The 21,194-nt window shown below is 52.7% G+C and overlaps 1 protein-coding gene across 1 annotated transcript in view; it reads right to left on the bottom strand.

Moving 5' to 3' along the window:
• Positions 1-298: 298 nt before the first annotated feature.
• The window catches only part of ASIC2 (acid sensing ion channel subunit 2), a 995,646-nt gene continuing 974,750 nt past the window's right edge, over positions 299-21,194 (bottom strand). The window contains exons 4-10 of the mRNA XM_024737229.1: positions 13,613-13,763; positions 11,450-11,506; positions 10,033-10,186; positions 7,852-7,943; positions 4,284-4,363; positions 2,739-2,807; positions 299-1,234 (exon numbers count right to left, since the gene is read on the bottom strand). Coding sequence (XP_024592997.1) covers positions 1,133-1,234; positions 2,739-2,807; positions 4,284-4,363; positions 7,852-7,943; positions 10,033-10,186; positions 11,450-11,506; positions 13,613-13,763 — 705 coding nt within the window. The 3' untranslated portion in view covers positions 299-1,132. The remainder of the gene's footprint in view (positions 1,235-2,738; positions 2,808-4,283; positions 4,364-7,851; positions 7,944-10,032; positions 10,187-11,449; positions 11,507-13,612; positions 13,764-21,194) is intronic.

Here is a 21,194-nt window from a genome sequence, read left to right as displayed (position 1 = left end):
CCGGAGCCTGTGCTCAGCAACGGGAGAGGCCACAACAGTGAGAGGCCCGCATACCACACACACACACACACAAAGATGTGGGATAGAATAGAATAGAATACAGAGCGTACGTGTTTTGTAAAGGTAAGTAATGCATAAACTATGTCATCTAATTATCTATCTACCTATCTATCACCTATCTATCTATCTATCCATCTATCTACCTATTCGTCCTGTGGTTTTTGACCTGGCAGATCTGGCTCTTTCCTAAAGTCTTGGGGAGAAAGAGTGCGGGGGAAGGGCAGAGACGACTCAGCCATTTCCACAAGACCAGCTTTTAATATGACCGTGATTGGAAGCACAAATAAATAAATGCCAAGAGAAAATGGAAAAACCAAACCAAACCTCAGAACATCTAAACCCAAATTCAGAAAACGAAATGAAACAGATCTCCGACAGACAGACAAACAAAAAAAAAAGACCCCCAAAGAAACAGAATCAGACTGTACAAGCCGTGTCACAGGGAGAGCAGAATGACGTGGGCACTGCGGATGTGTCCCCGGGGCCGCTGTGGAGGGGAGGGGGTGGCCCTGATCACCCTGTGGGCCGGCTTGGGGCGGTGGGGGAGGGTTCTGTGGGCAGGTTAAGAACCTTCACAAACTACACAAGGACCGGACGTCGTCGAGTTCTGCGGCTTCCCTCCTGATCGTGCAGGTGTGATTCCAGCGTGGCCTCGTCGTGACCTCAGGGCTGGAACCTGGTCCCCCTGCACAGCTGCAGAGGGACTGCCGGAAACCGCACGGAGGAGGGTCAAGTACGGAGACAGACGCGGAGGCGGTGCCGTGAGGACTCAGGGCATGCAGTTGCTTTTTACATCTGGCAGTGAGATGTGATGGCAGGTCGGTTCTCGGACAGTTCCAGAGCGTGACTCACTTCTCCTAAGAGGGACGGATGCGCGGCAGCAGGGCCTGAGGACGCGTCGTGCCAGACGAGGCTGGAGCGAGGTTTTGACAGAGAGTTTGCTATGTGTGCACAGGGGGCTCTTGCGTCTTTCCGTCGGTCGGCAGGGGTCATCCCACCTGAGCCTGCCGTCCCCTGTTCTGGTCCTGGGCCTCCGGGTCTGTCTGGGGGGTGCCGGGCAGTCGGAGGGCTGTCAGCAAGCAATCTCCTCCAAGGTCCCCAGGGCTGTCTGCAGGGGCACGTTCACACTGTGGCTGATGTTTTCGGAGTGGTTTGGCATTGGGTCGCAAGTGCTCTGGTGGGAAGCGGAAAGTGGGCGTTGATGCTCGTTCGGCGAAAGTTCATCACGATGCCCCCGGGCAGCCCAGCCCAGGCCCCGGGAACCACGCTGCCCACTGTGGGCTCTCCCGGGGCACAGCTGCTCTGCCCCAGACATCTCATGCGCTGGCTTGCCATCTTGGAGCATGAGGCTGAAGGGGCCTCATTGCCTTTAGAATCCTCTCCATTCCCCCCCTAGGCACAACCCCCCCCCCACATCCCTGCACCCGCAGAGAGGGGATGGGGCTTAGTGACTGGTTTGACCTTCTCTCTAGCGGTCCCCTGATGTGTCACCTGAAGCTACATCTGAGTGGTGTGTAGCTTTGGAGCTTGGATGGCCCATCCTACCCTCGCCCTCGGGGTCTCTGTTGGGTCAGCCTGGGCTGGAGGAGGGGTGGTCTGTGGCCAAGCCTGGGGCAGGGGGTGCCAATCGCTGAGGCCAAGCAGTGGAGGCCCCCAGCCAGAACCCTGACCCCTGATCACAGCTGCCTGAAGGACCTTTAGGTTAGGCTGGTCCCGGGGAAGAGTGGTCTTGGGTCCCTGAGCAGGGTGGGGCTGAGATAGCTTTGAGTTTTTCCAGGTGATTCCCAGGCTGTGGAGGGCTGGAGGCTGGGAGGGATGGGAGCAGAGTTCTGTGCCAGGAATGTGGCTCAGGGAGGCGGAGGGAGCCTCTACTTGCTCGGCGCTCATTATAAACTAGGCAAAGCTCATGGCTTTACAGGCCTGGCCTCACTTATTCTGAATGGCACAGCCTGAAGCCCCAGTGATTTAGCAGATGATCAGAAAGGGAAGTAACGAGCCCCAGGCACACACGGCTGGGAAGCGGGGACCTGGGATCCAGGCAGGTAGCTGAGTCCAGAGCCTGGCCTCCTTCCACACCGCTCTCTCCTCAACAGAAGCTGTCTTCTGTTCAAACCCGAGAGAATCAAAGTGAGATTTTTAGCCTGGGAGATGGGTAGAGAAATAGTGTCTGGAACAGAAGTGGGAGCCCAGACAGGAGGAGGCATGTACAATGGTTAGCAGTTCTAATGGGTATCATTGCCACTACCAAATTCACAGGGCCGCACACCCTACGTCTCCTTCAAAATGGGGCAGAAGGCCAGGGACATCCCTGCTTGTATTCTGCCACCCCACAGAATAAGCGAGTGGACCTACGCAGAGCCTCTCCGGTTCTCTCAAGGCATGAGAAGAGGGGCGTGGCCTCTGGCCTGGGAGAAGCTGGATTGGTCCAGGCAGAAGCATCTCCTGGTCTCTGCTGCATCCGTGGCTTACTACTGGGCTCTGGGGTGAGTCTCAGAGAGAGGCTCAAGGCTCAGTTGGAGTGTCCTTGGATTGGGGAGCTGCAGAGCGTCACAAGCCGTGGAAAGGTGTGCAACGAAGCACGGCCCGCCCTCGGCCCCACCCGGCCCCCGCATCTGGGTTAACATGGCCTGTATGTGCCAGAGGAACTAAGCCACCTGCAAACCCCGGGCTGCCCTCACCACATTGTCATCGTGGCTCCTTTCCTCCTCTTCTTTGCCAAGCAGGTCTAATAGCTTGTCTTTGATCAGCTGCAAGAAAGGCAGGAAGGGGATGGTCAGGCCAGAAGAACGGCGCCAAGGTAGAGAAAGAGAGAGAGACCTCCCTCCACGTGGCTGGGCTGGGGCCCCTCCCCAATCTCTGGGCTGAGATGGGATTTTGGAGCAGGTGCTAGAGCTTGGAGGGGGTCACGGGAGGGCCTGGTCTCCCAGTATGGCTGGTTCCTTGTCTGTCCTGGGCGGACAGAATTACTCATCACTTCCGAGGCCTGACAACTCCACAGTTCGCGAGATCGGGATACACCTGAGTTCTTAACATTTGATTCCTAGCAAGAAAGGGTAATTACTAAATATGTTCCCTGGTGCGATTCAATTTCTGTGATTTTGTGTATCTTTTTACGAAAATGAGTAAACAAGGCAGAATGAAATCTGGCCATGGGACCCGGTTTGGGAACAAGGTCACCACGCTGAGAGGCAGGATGGGGCACTCTAGAGGCCCCTGGTCGCCGCTGCCCGCCGGCTCCCCGCAGTGACTCCCAGCGGCCTTTGGCCGTCGCCAGCCCCCTCTGGGATGCAGGCCACTGCTCTGCAGGCCCCGTTTGCTAGGCTGAGACTCAGGCGGTCCTGGGGACGGTGTTGGGTCTGGACTTCCCTGAGGGATTCTGGAGTCCCTGGAGCCATCCCGGGGCTGGGGGGAGGGAGGCAGCAGGAAGGCTGACGTGCACCCGGAGCGCTCAGTGACTGAAGCCACTGTTTGTCGCGTGAGAAGCTTTCAGAGGCTTTGTCCAGCTGCCTCCTGAGGGTGCCAGCTCCTGGACTGTTGGTGGCCAGGACTGATGAGCACTGCAGGAGTGATCCTTCCTGAAGCCTGCCTGGCCCACGGCAGGCGCTGCTCGGGTGATGGGCCACCAGGAGGGCAGGGGTGTGTGTGTGTGCATGAGGTGTGCGTGTGGCGTATGTGTGTGTTTGTGAGCAGTGTGTGTGAGCATGGTATAACTGTGTGTGATATATGTGTGTGGAGTGTGTGCATATGTTACGTGTGAGTGTGGTATAAGTGTGTGTGATAGACGTGTGTGCATGTCGTATGTGAGTGTGGTGTGACTGTGCGGGATGTGTGGCACGTGTGTGAGTGGCGTACGTGGAGTGCGTGTGGTGTGTGAGTGTGGTATGCGGTGAGTGTGAGGGTGCAGACACCCATGTCTGAAGCCCCCTAGCAGCGGGAGGGGCTCAGGCTGGCCTCAGCACAGTTTCATCCTCTTCTCATCCCTTCTGCTCCCTCCCTGTGAGTGTAGACAGCCCTGAGGAGAGGCCTGTGGCCTCTGTCTCTCTTACATCCATCCCTCCCCCAGTGCCTAGGAGGTGGTGATAGACAATATCCATGGACAGGGAGGGGGAGGCGGCCCTGGGGGAAGAGAGGCCGTGCTCTCCCCCCATCCACGATTTGGTTCTGGACGTCAAGGCAGGATGAGGGCGCCAGGTCATCCCCCCACGAGCGATCCCAAATCTTACCTCATAAATATAATCAAAGAGCTCTAGTATTGTAAGGATACTAGCACCAATAAACAATCCCATCTGACCACCAATATCACCTGGAGAGAGAGAGAGAAGACAAAGACTTGGCTTTCCTGACAGCACTTCCGGAAGGGCTGAACAGACTGAGAACTCGGAAACCAGGCCTTCTGAACAAGTTCCCCTTCCCAGGGGACCGGGGCCTGGTAGCTGGGAGGCCAGGCCCTTGACGCGTTCCTCCCTCACTGCACAGCTCTGAGAGCTGGTGGGTTTGGTTTTCAGCACCCATGGGGACGGGAACTAACCTGGATGCTTTCGGGGGGGCCTGGAATAGACCTCGTGGGCTGATAGGCTTGTTCATTTCCGTTCAGAACCACACGGGTGGGGCTCAGGTTTGGCTCTGGGCTGGGAACAGACGAGGTGTGTGTGGTCCCTGGCCTGGGCGAGGACACAGTCTAGCTTGAGACGTGTGTCAGGTGCCCTGAGTGGGGGTCTCGGGAGCAATAACACAAGAGACACCCCCCAGTCATGACATGGGCTTTGGGGCCGCCTTGGGGCCCCTCTCACCCTTGGGATAAGGCCATAGGAAGCATCTCCCTGTCTCCCAACCTAAAGGTACATGTTCAGTTTGGTCTCTTTCTAGAGTAGAGGTCCTTGCCCTGGATGTTGGGCCCCACCGACCAACGTCTTTCTAGACTGGTCTTCGGATACCCCTGCATCAGACTCTTGGGATACTTGTAATCAGTGTAGATGCCTGCACCTACCTGAGGCCTACACAATCAGAATCTCTGGGCTTGGGGTCTGGAGGTCAGGATTTTAAAGTGCCCGGGTGGTTCTCTGGCCCACCAAAGTTTGAGAATGGCTCTCCTGTGGGAGCTTCCAGTGGTTGGAGACCCCCTGAATTGAATGCGATCCATTGTGCACCTGGGCATTTGCAGAGGGAGAGTCCGTATTTCAGAAGTTATTATCAGATTCTCAAGGGGGTTCTGATCCCCCCCAGAGCCCCAAGCGCTTCGTTCTGGAGGCAGTGTGGTAGAGCAGGGGGCTCTGAGGTTGTGAGTTTGGAGGGGGGCCACCAGCTCGCTGTGCGGCTTTGATAAGCCCTGACCTTCTCAGGAGCTTTGCCTTCTGGGCACATTTGGTGGTGGAGGTGGTCGGGGTGGGGGTGGTGGTCGGAGGAGATGAACTGTGAAGTCCTTTCCAGCTGTGACCTCTAAGACTGGCAGCTGCTGGGCTGGGCTGGGGAGAGCGGGTGTTGCTGGGGGTGAAGGTACCGTCCTCCTGGAGGGTCCAGGCTGACCTCTTGGTCTGAGAACTTTTGGATGAGTACCTCTGCCCACTCCTCCCCTGATTATGGCTGGAGAAGCCCAACCAACACATCCCCAGGCGAGCAAGCCGCGACGACGGGAAGGCGGCCCTTCCTGGGGGCACCCGGTTTGGGGCTCAGCGTGGCTCCCCTTCACTCCTCTCCTGCCCCTCCGCCCCCTCTAATATCCTCAGTAGAGGCTTATCGGGGAGTGTGCACGATGCACGTGCACGCCAGGGGTGGGGTGTGTCTGTGTGTGTGTGAGCGGTGTGGCGGAGCGTGGGGTACGGGCCTGGGTGCGCCGTGCGCGAATGCGTGTGGGATAGACGCAGGCGATACGTCTGACCACCGACAGCTTTACATAGGCGGCAAGCCACGTCTAGGTTAGCTACATGAGTGCGTCCAAATGTGGCTTTGTGGGAGTGGGCACGGTGTGTCTGAGTGAGCACGTGCAGGTGTGAGCACGTGCGTGTGTAAGCACGCAACTTGTGTGCACGTACGTGTCTCTGCAGCCGCGTGGCTTGCATGTGGGTCTGTGAGGGTGTGTTCACCGCGGGAGGGGTGCGCTGTGCGCGGCGGGGGGAGGGGAGGGACGGGCCCGATTGGGTGCCGTGGCTCATGGTTTGCGAGTAGCACTTGCTGTCCTCACGGGAGGTACAGTTGGCAGCAGGACTTTCACGGCGGGCTATTCTGGGTGGGAACAAGATGCTGGGAAAATGCTCTCTCATGTCTGCTGCAGGGACCAGCTACCTCTCCTGACAGATTCAGGGCTCAGGCCCTCATCACTGTGTGTGTGTGTGTGTATGTGTGTGTCTGAGTGTGACTGTGAGCCTATGTAGGGGAGGGGACGGAAGTGGAGGAGGCATGTCCTTGGTCTTCTTTAGGAAATAAAGGTGGCAGGAGCAGGGCTCTACCACCAGCTCAGGGCATGAGGCCCTTTGGCCACAACAATCTCCAAGGCCCAGGTGATGACCACCTTAGCCCAGCGGGCACCCCACTGTGGCCCAGTTCCCCAGCCTCCTGGGAGAGGAACAGACACGCTCAGACAGTGCCGCAGGGTAGGCCCTGGGTCCCTGGCATGGTGTCTGTCCACGTGCCAGAAATCTCTATTTATGGACCTCTTGCGGGCTGGGGCTTTTCCACATTTAACCATCACGGCAAACTCACAAAATGAGTTTTATTAGACCCATTTTACAGATGAGAAACCTGAGGTCCAGTGAAGCCACCTGCCCACTTTCTCCCAGTTGGTGTGCAGCGGCCTGTGTCTTGCTCTCCCTTGTACTTCCAGGTAGAAGGTGTATGCCTCCCCGCCCTCACCCAGGATGCTATTCTCACCTGATTCAGTTCACAGAGACAAGAGCTATTTTTCCTCAAAGCCCAGACACCAGATCCTTTCTTGAGAGTGAGTGGGAGTTGGGGGACGAGTCCAGAGCAGGTCTTTTTTTTTTTTTTGCGGTACACGGGCCTCTCACTGTCGTGGCCTCTCCCGTTGCAGAGCACAGGCTCCGGACACGCAGGCTCAGCGGCCATGGCTCACGGGCCCAGCCTCTCCGCGGCACGTGGGATCTTCCCGGACCGGGGTACGAACCCGTGTCCCCTGCATCAGCAGGCGGACTCTCAACCACTGCGCCACTAGGGAAGCCCCAGAGCAGGTCTTTTTAACTGTGCACCCGCAGGGGTCTTGTGAGTTTTACGCTGTGCTGGGACTGTGTTGAAATTAATTTCCTGCATCCATCATGTGCTCTTGGGGCCAGGGGAGCTGGCCCCAGGGTGGGGTGGCAGTCAGGTTTGTAGATTTCTGGGGATGCATGGCCCTTCTGTTGTGTTTGACAAAGGGCTCTCAGTCCAGGGGGCACCGGGCCTTCTCAATGCAGCAAAATTGCTTTCCAGTGGGGGCTCCATGGGGCACCCTCCCCGGGCCCACTGCCTGGGACCACCCACAGCTCAGCCCTCCCCCCACTTGACAGCTCTTTCTTCCTGCCATGGCCCCAGGGCTCCGACTCCAACCTGGGGGCAGAAGACCATAGAATCCCAAGAGGATGGCGCTGGAAAGGCCCCGAAAGAGCGTCTAGCTCACCTACTTCATTGTGTTGATGGGGGAACTGAGGCCTAGACTGGGACATGAACTGGGCCTAACACCTCCAGCATGTGGAGTTCTTCCCATTCCGGAGCAGGAACAGTGCAAAGGGAAGAGGGAGTAACCCGCCCACCGGCCCATCCCCATGAGACGTGGACATTTGTGCAACAGACACTCTGACTTACCAAGTAAGGCAGCAACTTCGTACGCCTTCTTCTGTTCAATGGTCTCATAATTGAGAGCCTCAAAAAATATATCCAGAACGAGGATGTTCTCTCTGCGGAGGAAATGTCCAGTGTCATACGTGGTGAGAACCCTCAGGATCCACGGGGATCCTCTAATACAATTTTCCCACAGACAGATGGGGAAACTGAGGCCCAGGCAAGTGAAACAACTGGCCCAAAGTTAAAGCTGGTTAGTGGCACAGCTGGGGCTTGAACCTGACATCCTGACTCCTGGCTCAGTGCCCTTCACGGCCCTGGAGGCGTATATCAGCTGTCCCCTTGGCCTCTCATTGCTAGCGCCCCTGTCTCTCTGCACCCTTTCCAGGAATCCTGCCTGGCCTCCAGGTCTCCGTGCTCCCAGAGGGTCTGCCTGGGCCCTTACATGCAGGTGAGCTCGGCACTCTCTTGACAAGGCTTGCTCGCCTGCCCCCCGCTGACCTCCCCTGCCCACTCTGGAGAGGCCCCCAGTTCTTACTGGAATTGACAGCAAGCTTCTCCTAGTGGGGACCCTACCCCAGATGGCCAAGTCAGCTGCAGGGACCAGGGAGGGTTTTTAGGGAGAAAACCCACACCTGGTTGCAGGGTTTCTGATGGAAGCACCCCGGTTCCCTTTTGCTCTTTTGGGCAGATGTGTGCATGACACACATCTAGGCAGGAGAAGTCATTACGGCTGGCACGATGTCTGCGACAGCGGTGCCTGGTACCTCCTACAAAATTCCCTGCCTCCTTCCACGACGTGGTTCACAATGCCCTCAGCGTCCCTTGTCCTCAACCCTGGGACGGAGCAAAAGCCGTCCCAGGATGAGGTCTGGTGACGGTGTGGGCAGGAGGGAGAGGCTGGGGGAGAGGAGTCCTCTCCACGCGGGGCTCGCTCAGGTGCCATTCACAGGGTCACCCTCTCTTGCCTGGTTTATGGCAAGTGCTTCCCACCTGGCTCCTTTCTGCCCACCTGGCTTCCGGTCCGACCTCTATCTGCCGCCTGAAGGGTCTTCCTAAAACCGCTAAACTAATCCATGTGACATAAAATTAGCATCCAGTTCCTCCATCACTCAGGCTACATTTAAAATGCTCAGTAGCCACATGTGGCCAGTGGCCATCATGTAGGACATCACCGATAAAGAACATTTCCAGAAGTTTCTACCTAAACGGCAAATGTGAGCCTGTCACTCGTCTGGTGGAAGTTCTTCTGTGGCTGCCTGTCCTCTTAGAATAAGTCCACTCTCTGCGGACCACCCCCGCCCAGCTCAGCCTGCAGGATCTTCTACCTTGGACACAGTCACCTCCCCCAGCCTCCCCTTCCCCTAATCTTGTCTGCCCTTCACCGATTTTCCCTGCTGAGCCTCTGCCTGGGACACCATCTGCTCCTGTGTCTTTCTTTCACTTATTCTGTTAAAAGATATATATGTTTTTTTGAGCATCAACTCTGTGTCAGACACTCCATAGCAGAGAACAAAACAAGAAAGCTTCCTGCCCTCAAGGAGCTTCACTTTCGTGAAGTGGACAAGTTAATTTCAGGAAACACACACGTGAATATAGAATTACACACGGTGGTGTGTGTTATAAAGGAAAACACCAGAGTGCTTCCAGAGAAAAATGACAGGAGGGGACTAATTTAGTCATCCAAAGAGATGACGTTTAAATGGAGACCTGCACAATGAGGAACCAGCTAGGTGAAGAGTGAGAGGAAAAGCATTCCAGGCAGAGGGAACAGAATGTGCAAACCTGCCTGGAAAACTCCTCTACATCCTGTAAAAACATCTCTGCATTGACATATATACACTAATATGTATAAAATGGATAACTAACAAAAAAATGCAAAAAGAAAAACATCTCTGAAGCTTTCCTTGACAGTGTCCCTACGCAAGGTGTGGCCAGCCACTTCTCTTATTACCTGCATCAGCCTATATAGCTTTCAGCTTTGTACTTGTCTCTCCACCAGACTCTAAGCTCCTTAAAGGCTGGGCCTGCATCTTAATCCGCTTTGTCTTCATATTCTGAGTCTGAGCACAGAACGTGGCAAACAGCAGGTGCTCAATTAATGTCTGCCAAATAGAATTAATTGCTTACCTTGCCCTCGACTGCCCCCCATTTTTTCCCAGTCCATCCTCCCCCACCTCCATCCACCAGGTGCACTTAACGTACGAGATATATTTTTCTGATTTGTTAAATTTCTTCTCGAGGTACTTGGCTGACGTCTTGCTGGGGATCTTCACCATGGAGAGCTCTTTGTTGTAGCGGGTCAGGTTGCAGGGTGTCCTGCAGAGACAGTAATTACTGTCCTTTTCCGCCAGCAGACCTGGAGGGGAGAGGGAGGCAGGGCTTAATCAGGTGGACCTCCTGGCCCAGAGTAGCCAGGTTCCCGCAGCAGAGAAGTGAGCTGGGAGGAGGTGCCATCCGGGTAAATGAGGGGTGGGGGGCTGTGGAGAGAAGGAGGGCCGGGCTTTTGCTACCGGTTGATGAGGGTGTGAGCTCTCATAGAATGTGCCCACTCTTTCTCTGTTACTCTTGGTCCTGTTTTTCTTCTGTTTCCTTCACTGTTATGTCACCCTTCGTAAATCTTTGAAAAGGCACCACTTTTGGAGAATGGGCTCCAAGGGAGTCCCGGACCCCTCACCTCCCCAGGGCCTTCTTCTCTGCTCCTAGCCTCAGTTCTCATCTACAAAGGGGGCTGTTCTCCAAAGGCGAGTGTGGGAAACCATTTTATCTGAAACTCTGGGCTCCGTGGTGCTCCCTCTGGGGCTCCCTCATAGCCAACGCCCACCCGTTCTGCTCGCTGGTTTAGGACGCAGAACTGAGTCTTTGCATCCATTGGAAGTCATTCCTTCTCCTTCCCGCCAGCCCTCCTGGAGGCGTCTGGACGTGTGAGCCCAGAGCTGCTGCACTTAGATCCAGCAAGTGCAGCTGCTGAACGAACTTGAGTCCGGATGATTTAAATACTCTCTGCTTGTCTTGGTTATAGATCATTTCCCGGGTCCGGAAGAGGTGGGCACGTGGAGTGGGTCTAGCTTGGGGGTTGCAGCTTGTTTGTGTGATCTCCCTCACTGGAAGTTTTCCAGGGTCGGGGGCGTGTGGACCAGCAAACACCCAGCAGAAGGCAGAGGAGTAGGGGGAACGCGCCTGGCTCAACGGAGCATGCAGACGGGACAGCTTTGGAATAACCGCGAGAGCGTGTGCGGGGAGATACGGCTGATCTCCTTTGGGGCCCACCCGGATGCTCACTGTCGATCCTCTCTTCGTCTCTGCCTGCTCCCCTGCATTCCACAGTGCTCTCTGCTCCCCCCAAACCCACTCCTTCCCTACCCCCACCTCTCTATCTCCTTTCTTTCCCTAGTCTGGTTTCCAGCCCTCATCCACTTGCATCAATTCCCTCCCCCACCCCTCTCTCCTTCCTCCTCTCCATCTCCCTCTCCAGTCCCTGCAGGGACGCCACCCTTTCCAGCCTCTTTCCCCTCACCCTTCCCCACTCCCCTTCCCCCCATCTCTCTTCTGCACCCGGAAGTTCTGCAAGGTCTTGATCGCAGCCCCTCCCCCATCATTCCACCTGGCCCCTGGTACTGACCTAGGGCAGGCTCGGCACACTCCTTGTGTTGCTCAGGGGTACAGAAAGGGGCATCCCCTGCAAAGAAGAAAGACAGGGAGAGGTACTCAGGCAGCAACCCCTCCCCTCCTTGGGCTGGAGGAAGGGATTGCATCCAGCTACCTTGGTACCTAGGAGGGGCAGCAGTTCACCAGTGGATGGTCAGAAGCCCTGGGGGTAGTGGGGGAGCAGAAGACTGGGTTCTGATCTCTGTGATAACAAGACCGGTCTAGCTAACTTCTCCCAGGTTGCACAATCTGGCTTACATATGTGATAGGAAAGCGTTGACAGTTAAAGTGGGGAAGCAGTGGTAAGCAGCTACTAAGTCCTGGGCATGCATTGTCCCCTTTAACCCACACGGGTACCTTCGGAAATAGGAAATACTGTATCTGTTTCACCCATGAGAGAACTGAGGCTTAAGAATCCTGTTTTCTCAGGACATCAGAGCTAGCGGTGATGGAGGTGGGCTTTGAACGCAGGTCTGTCTGATCCCGAGGCTAGGGCTCTTTCCAGCACACCACACTGCTGTAAGGGAGTGAGGGCTGCTTTGTTAGTCTCCTCTTTGCTGTGCCCTTAATTCCACATTATAATTGAGATACCAGTAACAGTGTCATGGGTGGGGGGCGGAAATGATTAAAATCTCTCCTGCTTGCTTTGGGCTCAGGTTCCATGGGGAAACCTCACTGGCTGGTGATCCAGTCTGAGCATCAGGCAGGTAGCATTTACCAGTGCTCAGTTCTCTCTGGTCTCTGTAGAAATCCAGAAGCTTTTTTTTTTTTTTTCTTTTACCAAGTGCTAAAGTTAAAGCCCACCACGATATCTTTTCCTTATCTTCTCCCTAAACACCAATTCTTTTCAAGAGCTGAAGAACTGATATGCTTCCTCCTTTCTAATAATAAAAATTTAACTGATATGTTTCCCTTTTTGCTCTGTCTTCTAGGAAGCTCAGAGGCAATTTTAAAGGTCGATAATTCTAAATTTAGATTGCTAGAGCAATTACTGATCATAATGCACTAATTTAGAATTTAGCTCTAAGGATGTTCATTTCAGCATTGGTTATAACAGAAAACAATTGGTAATGAATGAAATGTCTGACATCAGGATTTAGCTAAATAAACAAAGTATGATATAACCATGAAATTGTAGCCATGAAATATAACAGCAAAGTTCCCAGCACATAGGAGGTCTTCAGCCAACAGTACTCTCGATTCCCTCTCCCCATGTGTTAACACAATCACCACTGACGTTTGCAATTGACAAAGCTTTCTTTTTGGCCGCACTGCGGAGCTTGCGGGATCTTAGTTCCCTGACTAGGGATCGAACCTGAACCCCCTGCAGTGGAAGCACGGAGCTCTAACCACTGGACCACCAGGGAATTCCCAAGAAAGCATTTTTATATCTTAGCCTAATTTTATCTTCCTATCTACAAATGATTTTGTTTTAAAGATAATGGAGGTAAGAATAGAGAGGCTTAGTAACTTGTACCAGGTCACACAGTAGTAAGGTGGAGGAACCTGAGTTAGAAGCCAAGGCCACTGACTCCAGCCTCAGTCATCCTTCCTTCCATGCTGCAGTACCAAACTCTTCCTGCTCCAATCAGCCCCCCTCCCCCTACTCCACTTCTACTGACAAGCCAACTGCCTCTAATGATGGCTATGTGCATTGTTAGTCTGAGAATAGAAATGTCAGTACACATGAATTCATTTGCTGGCTGATGGACTCTTGCCTAGCTTGAAAGAGAGCTAGACATTTGGATGCAAGAAGGGAAACATCTGGAGGAAAGCAATAACCATCTGGACGTTTGAACGTGTACCACACCAGGATGTAAGAATTGTAAGCATCCAGGTATCTGGACACTGAACTCTGGGAGGGAAGACCAGCAAACAATTAGCAAACATATTGAACGTTGGGAGGAACGTCCTCCAAACACCTGACCGCTTCTGGACACCAGGATGCTGCCTTGGTTGCCAGACTGGAGGTTTCCATCCGCCCTCTAAGAGTTTGGGCATCAAATAACAGTCTTCCCAGAACAGCATCCCTTTGCATCCTCGTGGAGTGCGTGAAGAGTTTCCCATCAGGGTGAGAAATGCAAAGAAGGTCGCAGGTAGTCCTGGGCCCCTGCGGCTGTCCTTGCCTGGCACTGACCTGGCATGTGGACCATGCGACAGTTGCAGTTCTCCACGATGTAGCGGGTCTCACAGTCAATCCGACAGGCAGTGATGCTGTAAACAGGAAAGAAGTCGAGTCCCATCTCCGAGGACCGGCACTCGCCCCACGGCGGGGGCAGGTATGTGAGCTGCAAGACAGGAAGGAGGGGGCAGCAATCAGCCCCAGAGCTTCAGCCTTGACAGGCCCGGTGGCTCATTCATTCACTTATGCAGTTAACAGACCACTATTGAGCATCTACTACATGACAACGTCAATTCCATTGACCTCCCAAGCCTTCTACTTTTGGCTCCAATACCAGTTTTCCTATCTTATTTTTTTTTTTATAAACTTCTTATAAATGCGGATCTTCTCAAAGTCTCTTACACGGGTCACATCTTCCCACTTCCACAATTTGTCATCTCCCATCTCTCAGCAGCAGAGAAGTGAGATAAAAATTTGGGGGCTCTGCCTCTGGGGGCCCCTCCTTTCTAGGATTTTTCTTCCCATTTTTTCTAGCTTTTCTGGCAACCCTGAACTCTAGCTTGAGACTTTTTAACGCAACGACTGCTGCTTTCTTCTTGAGCTCTATCTACAATATTCCCTTAGAACTTGACGTGCCCTCAAAGGAGAGATCGGGTAAATAAATGTGTATTTCATCCAGTGTGACTCCCTTCCTTCAAGGGCTGTATACCCTCCAGTTTCTGCCTGTGTTTAGTCTCTCTCCAATGCCATCAAATAGTACTTTTGAAATATTTTGTCCAGAGTTTATAATTGTTATTTCCAGAAGGGTTAGTCTGACATAAGCTGCTCCACCATTACTGAGAACCAAAAGTCTCTCTCTCTATTTTATTTAAGACTCATTCCTTTGAGGGAGCTGTTCCTATTCTCATTTTATTCATGACGAAACTGAGTACCTGAAAGGTTAGTAGTCTGTTCAAGACCACACACAGAGCCAGTGACAGAGTCAGCATATGGACCTAGGAATTTCTGACTCCAATCTTGCCCTTGTATACTACATTGTCTCTATAGGAAATGGATGAAAGGAGGGAGAAACACTCCAGAGAGGACCTTTCAGAGCTTTTCTCTTTTGTGTTTTTTTCTAACAGCTCCTTTCTTCTTCCTTTCCCATGAAGGCTTGCATTACTCTCTCGTCTTTCTTTGGAGTTCATGAGCTGACCAGGCTTTTGCACAGATTTCCTCTATGACTTTGGATAAAGTCGCCACTCTCCTCTGGACCTTAGTTTCCCCATCCGTAAAGAGGGAGTATCTGGGGGTAGGTTTGATAGTCTATGATTAGAATGGATTCAGTTCCCTACATTGCTCAATATTGGATCGATAAGCACACAAACTGGATTTGGGAAGAATTCATAGCGACTTTGGGCAAGACAGGGGGTCTAAAATGATGTAAAATCATCTTGGGAGACTCTCGTTTCTTTTTCTTCTTCTAAAACAATTTCCCACAGTGGGTGGACCAAGAATGCAGCTGGTGAAACTCTGGGGATGTGCTACTGTTTGTTCAGGGTCAATCACTTCCCTTTTCTTATACAGAGGTCACGATCCAGAATACCATGGCTACCCTGCTGTGGCTGGTTTATCATTCGTTCCGTCAGATTTTCTGAAGCCTCACACACCACAGCAGTTGGAAAATCGCAGTGTGTACAGCATCCACTCTTGCTTACCAACGAGTGTCTGAAAGCGTGTTGGAGTATTTGTTTATCCTGGGTAAGCGAAGCCTCAGGGGGACCCTGGAGCCCTGTCTTCAAATATCTGAAGGGCTGTCTCAGGGAAGAAGAATTAGATTTGTTTCCTGGCATCCCAAGGGAAAGATAGACACAAGAACAGTTGTCCTAAGGGAAGTGGAGTCCACGATCACATTTATTGATGTGCAGGCACTGTGGTGGGCAGGCACAGCACACGCATTCTCTTATTTAATCCTAAAGAAGGATAAATTCTGTCTCAACTTTCTAACCTGCTACTATGATTCAATGACAAAGTCCCTATCTTGAGGGTGAGGTCCCCATCATGAGGGGTGTTCAAGCAGAGACCATACAACTACCTGGCTGGGATGGGAAGAGAGAGATTCGAGTACTGCATGTGTAGTTGGAGATTCTAAAACCTCTTAAGCCCTTATATCCGATCCTAGACCCTACATCTGTAATTTTAATTTGAGAACTCGAGACAGTGGTACAAGTCCGACAGAACCTTGAACCTCACTCTTTCATGGGCTAGTTGTGTGACTTAGTAAGTGACAAAGCCCCCATTCCCCAGCCCCCGCTTTTAGCCTCCTCATTGGATTAAATAAGTGCCCAGCAGCTAGTAGGTACCCACCAAGACTTAGTTCCTATCTCTTTCCCCTAACAAATGTCTTCATGTTTTTCTACCCTTTCATTCTTTCAACAAATAGTCCAGCTCCACCTCTGCTCTCCTTACAATCTGGTTTTACAGACTAGCGAAGCTCCATCCTTTTTGGCTCAAGTTATTTTGCACTGGGTTTACTATAAGAACTCCTACCAATGCAGATGTCCAAGTCAAGAGGACACCAGGCCGCTGATCTAGGGCTCTGGAGCTGGGAGAGAGATCTGGGCTGGAGATGTAAATGTGCGCGTTTGTGTGTGTGTGGCTTTAGTGGATCTTGAAGCTGTGGGGTGGATGAGCCAGCCCAGGGAGAGAGGAGAGACACCAGGATTGAGCCTTAAAGTGTTCCTGCATTTACTTAACAACTCATCCGTCCTTAGCCTTTTTTTTTTTCTCACTGTGCCATGGAACTGGTGGCCTTGCACAATTACTCACATTTATGAGCTGAGCAAAGAACTCAGAACTTTTGTGATGGCATACCCTGGTGCTTGCCTGTCATCGCTCCACTGTCTCGAGGCTTCTCTCCACAGTACTTTTCGTTTTCTAGAGAGAAGTTTGTGTTTGCACCCTCCCTGCCTCGGGACTTCCTATGCTGTTCCTCAGCCACTGGCTTTCCCAGCCTCTCCCAGCCCATAGATCCCGAGGTGTGCCAGCAGGTGGCGCTGCAGTTAGCCTAGCTGCTCAAGGAGGGTCTCTGGAGTCAGAGATGCTGGGAGGGAGACTGTCTCATAGGACCTTGCCAAGCTCCCTTGGCCTTTTCCTTGTGTCTGCAGCCCACAGAAGCCTTGGCTGGGATGCTCCTAAGGGAGAGATGCTGTGACGACGATGAGACCGCATAGGAATATGTTCATTCTGCTCCTGGAAAGGGTAGAAAAGACCGGAGGAGAGATAAAGGAGGAGGGAGACAAGGAGAGAGGCCCACTGAGCTCCCCTGGTACCCACCTGGCTCTTTTGTCATGTCAGCCACTTGGGCTTTTGATTCAGGGGCTGGACACGATACTCACCTGGACCAGATCCCTTTAGGCTCTGGGATTCCCCTGCAGGTTCCTTCCCAGGGCTGGGTCGGGGTCTTCGTTCTGGCCTGCTTGGCTTCCTTCTCCTCCTCACTAGCCCACCTGGCCGAGGTTCTCTGTCTGCCGGGAGCACCCATGCTCTATGGTCAGACCCAGCTGGGTTGGAAGCCTGGCTCTGCCGCTTGCTTAGTGGGGGACCTCCTCTTTCTGCATGAGAAGCACCCTGAGATATTAACTACTTCAGAGGGATACTGTGAGTTTTGAACATAAGGTACGTGTAACGCAGCTGTGGCCCTTGGCTGATGTCTTCCGGTCTCTGTGTCCTATGGATAGGATGTGAAACTCAGCTCCTTGTTCATTTCCACAGAAAGCCCGCTCACCCGGGGCATTAGAATATAAGGAAGATGTCAGAGTTGGAGGAGGGTTTACATCAGAGCAAATCTCCTTCACCTTGCCTAAGCCCAGCCCCTCTCCATCTTTCTCCTTTCCTTCCTTCTCTCCCGCCTCCTTTCTCTCTCCTTATGTGCTTTGCCACCCTTTCCAGGAGCAGAATCCACTTATTCTTAAGTAGTTGCATCACCCTCTGTCATCTTGGTAACGTGGCAACCACCTTTCCCGTGGAGTCTCAAGGAAAGGCACTTCCTTCCCTAGGAGGAATTCTAAAGCCAAATGTTACCGTGTTTTTTTCTTTCTTTTTTTTCCTGCCTCGTTCTGTAACAAGACAAAACATCTCCAAGAGTGGCTGGTGAATAATAGATGTTGAATGAACCAGAGACGTTGTTGGCCTCTTTTCTCCCCACTAGGGCGCTGTCTCACCGTGTACAGTGACCAGGCAACAGAGCTGGTCATGCTTTGCATCCGTAACGCAGATACTCACTCTGATGACCGGAAACACAGAAGCATGCCCCGATGACCCGTGGTGCACACTTATTTTCTGTTACTCCCGGAGTCTTCTCTCTGGGATATCTATCTGTGCGTGACTGACCGGGAAGCTAGCATGCAGCAGATTTGACCACTCCTTCGTGATTGTGCCAGAAATGAAACAGAGTGGGTAGCATTGTGAGAGGAGCTTTGCTGGGGCTTCCAGGGAGCAGTGCTGAGTGTGAACACCCAGTGAGGTTCCAGTGACTTTTGTGGTTCCTTGGGCAGGAACTGTAACTTCTGAGCCTTGCTTAGCTGCTCCATAAAGCAAGGGGTCTGGACCAGAGAGCTGCTAAATGCCTCCAGAATCTTCAAAGTTTTGAGTCTATGTGTCTCATTTAATACAAACCGGGATAAGGGGTGGGCAGAGGGGTGGGCTTCTCTCCGATGATCGATCCGGGTCTGAATATTTGGTTCACAACGTGTTTTCTTCCTTCCGGGTGTTTGCTGAAACTGATCAAGATGAGGCCAGAGTGGCCCTGGATCAGAGTCAGTGGGAAGCCTTCACTCTGGGAAAAACTGCCTTGAGAGTGAAGGGAAAAAACCCCACTTTGTGAGCTGTTTTCCAGAGAACATAGTCAGCAGGGGTGTTCAGCTCACTCAGTGAGGCTCCCATGGATGAAGAAGTGCTCAACCAGAGGAGCTGGCCTCAGGGTGCAGGAAACAGGAGTCGGGGTACAGTCTGGGCTGTTACCAAAGGCTCAGTTGGGCTTTTGTTAGCCCAGCCAGCCCAGTGGTCCAGCCTAATTGAACAAGCTCTTCATTAACTCCTAGGACGTGCCAGGCGCCGGGCTGGGCACTGGGGCTAGAGAGGTGAGTAAAATGGGGGTACCTGCTGTCCAGGGGCTCCTGTTTGCCACAGACCCCTCCTGCCACCACCTTAAAGTGTGTCCGCAGATTCCCAGGGCCTGTTCTCTTCTTCCGCCCCAGCCTGCACAGCTGCGGGCAAGTGGGAAGAACATGGTGCCACCACAGACAGGCTGTGTGGCCTCAGCTAAGTTAGGTAACTACTCTGGGTCTCAGCTTCCTTATCTGCAAAACAGAGCTAATTATCTGTAACTCCCAGGGCCTCCCTGAGGGTTAAATGAGACAATAGGCGGGAAGAGCCTCATGGAGCGTTTCCATGTGTTCGTTGAGTCCTAGGTTTGGGAAGTGCTTGTGAAAGTCCTTCATTAAAGGTATCAGTCGGTGGCTGGTTCCACAAGCCTTTCCTAATTGGCATCCACCTCTTCAGCTACACTCATATCTCTTCCTGTTCACTGGATCTCAGGCCTCTAGTACAGGGGCTGGCATTTAATGGGTGCTTGATACTTATTGAATGAATGAGTGAATAAATGAATGAATTGTACCACCCTGCTTTCTCCCAGCCCCAGTACGGAGGATGAGGGCAGGGGGCTGCCCTCACCCAGTCCAGGAGGAGCAGAGGGTCCTCCATGTTGGTCTCCACTGGCTCTGCACTGAGGTGGGCTCAGCACCAAATCACATCTGAGTCCTGGATTAGCTGATAGCAGGTTTTCCTGTGTGATCTTGAGTATGTCATTCAGCCTCTCTGTGCTTCTCTGTTCCACCTGTAAGGGGCAGGGCCTTAAAGGTGCGGTGCTCCGAGAGGCCCCAGGTTCTAGGATGGTGGGCTCGTGAGGTCTCCCTGCTCTTGGCCATGCCCTGTGATCCACCCCACCCTCATTTTCCCACCTTCTACTACAAGTATAAACTTCCCCCTGGCCCACCCAGATGGAGGGGAAATCAGAGCCTGCTTGCTTTCTAGCCATAATTTTGGTTTGATGTTTTTATTGCATCCCGCGGAGTGATTTAAGTGTGTTCACAAATGATTATATTATGCTCCTTTTAAACAATACTAAAATCAAATAAAATACTAAAATCAAATCCACCAATCAGTCGGTAACAGAGGCAGCAATGGGGTCTCAGGGGAAGCATGTCCTCGCAGGCAGCACAGAAGCAGTGAGGCACCCACCCCCCTCCCGCCCCATCCCTGTGGTTTTCGTGAGTGTTCAGTCCCCAAGGTCAAAGCAGGAGAGACGGCACCACGAAGAAGCAAAAGTCATCGCAAAGAGACTGAGCAATAATAACCCCTCCCGGTTGGAGACCAGGTGGTAGGCGCTTGTAAGGACAGCGTCTCTTTCAACCCACACAATGACCCTGTGTGAGTAGGAACTACTTGCGCTGAAGACTCACTGTAGAGTAATTGATGGTATAGACGCCGCTGGTGTTTGCTGAGCCCTTACTCAGCACCTTACTTGGACTGACTCCTCGAATCCTTACCATAGCCTTGTGGGGTTGGTACTTTTATGATCTCCGTTGTATATCCTGGGAGACGGAAGCGTTAAAGAGACTGTGGTCATGGACAGCAGGAGGCGGAGCTGGAACTAGAAGCCAGCAGGCTACACGTTTATCGATGTGCCTTGCCTTTTACCACAGTGGGTGGGGTCCACGGGAAGCAGAGGCAATGCCTGGGTGGGTGGATGGAGGCTGCAGCGGAGATTTGGGGATGGGAACATGGGTTCTTCAGAACCCAACATGGGAAATGTTGCATGGAGTCATTGAACAGTTTAGCCCTCACAACAACGTTGCCAGTTAAATATTATCATCCCCATTTTACAGATGGGCAAACTTCAGTAACTTGCCCAACACCACACAGCTAAGAAATGGCAGAGGCAGGAGCCAAACCCAGGTCTGTCTGACTGCAAGGCTCCTGACTGGGGGTCAGGGGACAGCCTAATCTTGGCTGTGCTGTTACCCTGCTATCCTCTCTGGGGGACCTAGCTTTTTCATCTGCAGCATCTGGGTTCAGAATAGATAACCTCCAGGTGTAGTAGAGTATAGGGGGTGGTCTATAAGGCAAACCAGATGACTGCACCCCTCCCCGCATCCTGCACAAATGGCAGCCATCACCCATGGATCACAGATGTGGTGTTAGAACTTATCTGAACACTGCCGTTTGACTGGAATCAGAACCGAGAGGAAATGTTGTATTTAGGGAAGCTTCACCTGCGGGAACCATCAAACATAGACTAGCTAAGACTTATTATGTACTATATAAAATACAGAATGTGACTTCCCTGCAAGGACGGGAGCCACAACCTGCCCTCTTGCGTAGGAGCGTCCCCCAAACGGCATTTGGACCACAAGAGGATTCACCCAATCAGAATTCAGCAACACCCTGGTCCTGCCCTGGAGAGAACGTGACAAGAGCAAAAAGTGAATTGTTTATTCAAAAAAGCAAGAGGGGGCTTCGCTGGTGGCGCAGTGGTTGAGAGTCCGCCTGCCGATGC

Source organism: Neophocaena asiaeorientalis, unplaced genomic scaffold, assembly GCF_003031525.2.
Source record: "Neophocaena asiaeorientalis asiaeorientalis breed wild unplaced genomic scaffold, Neophocaena_asiaeorientalis_V1.1 scaffold129, whole genome shotgun sequence".
Lineage (NCBI taxonomy): Eukaryota > Metazoa > Chordata > Mammalia > Artiodactyla > Phocoenidae > Neophocaena > Neophocaena asiaeorientalis.
Note: the sequence above shows the minus strand (reverse complement) of the source record. Positions and strands in the feature narration are given on the sequence as shown.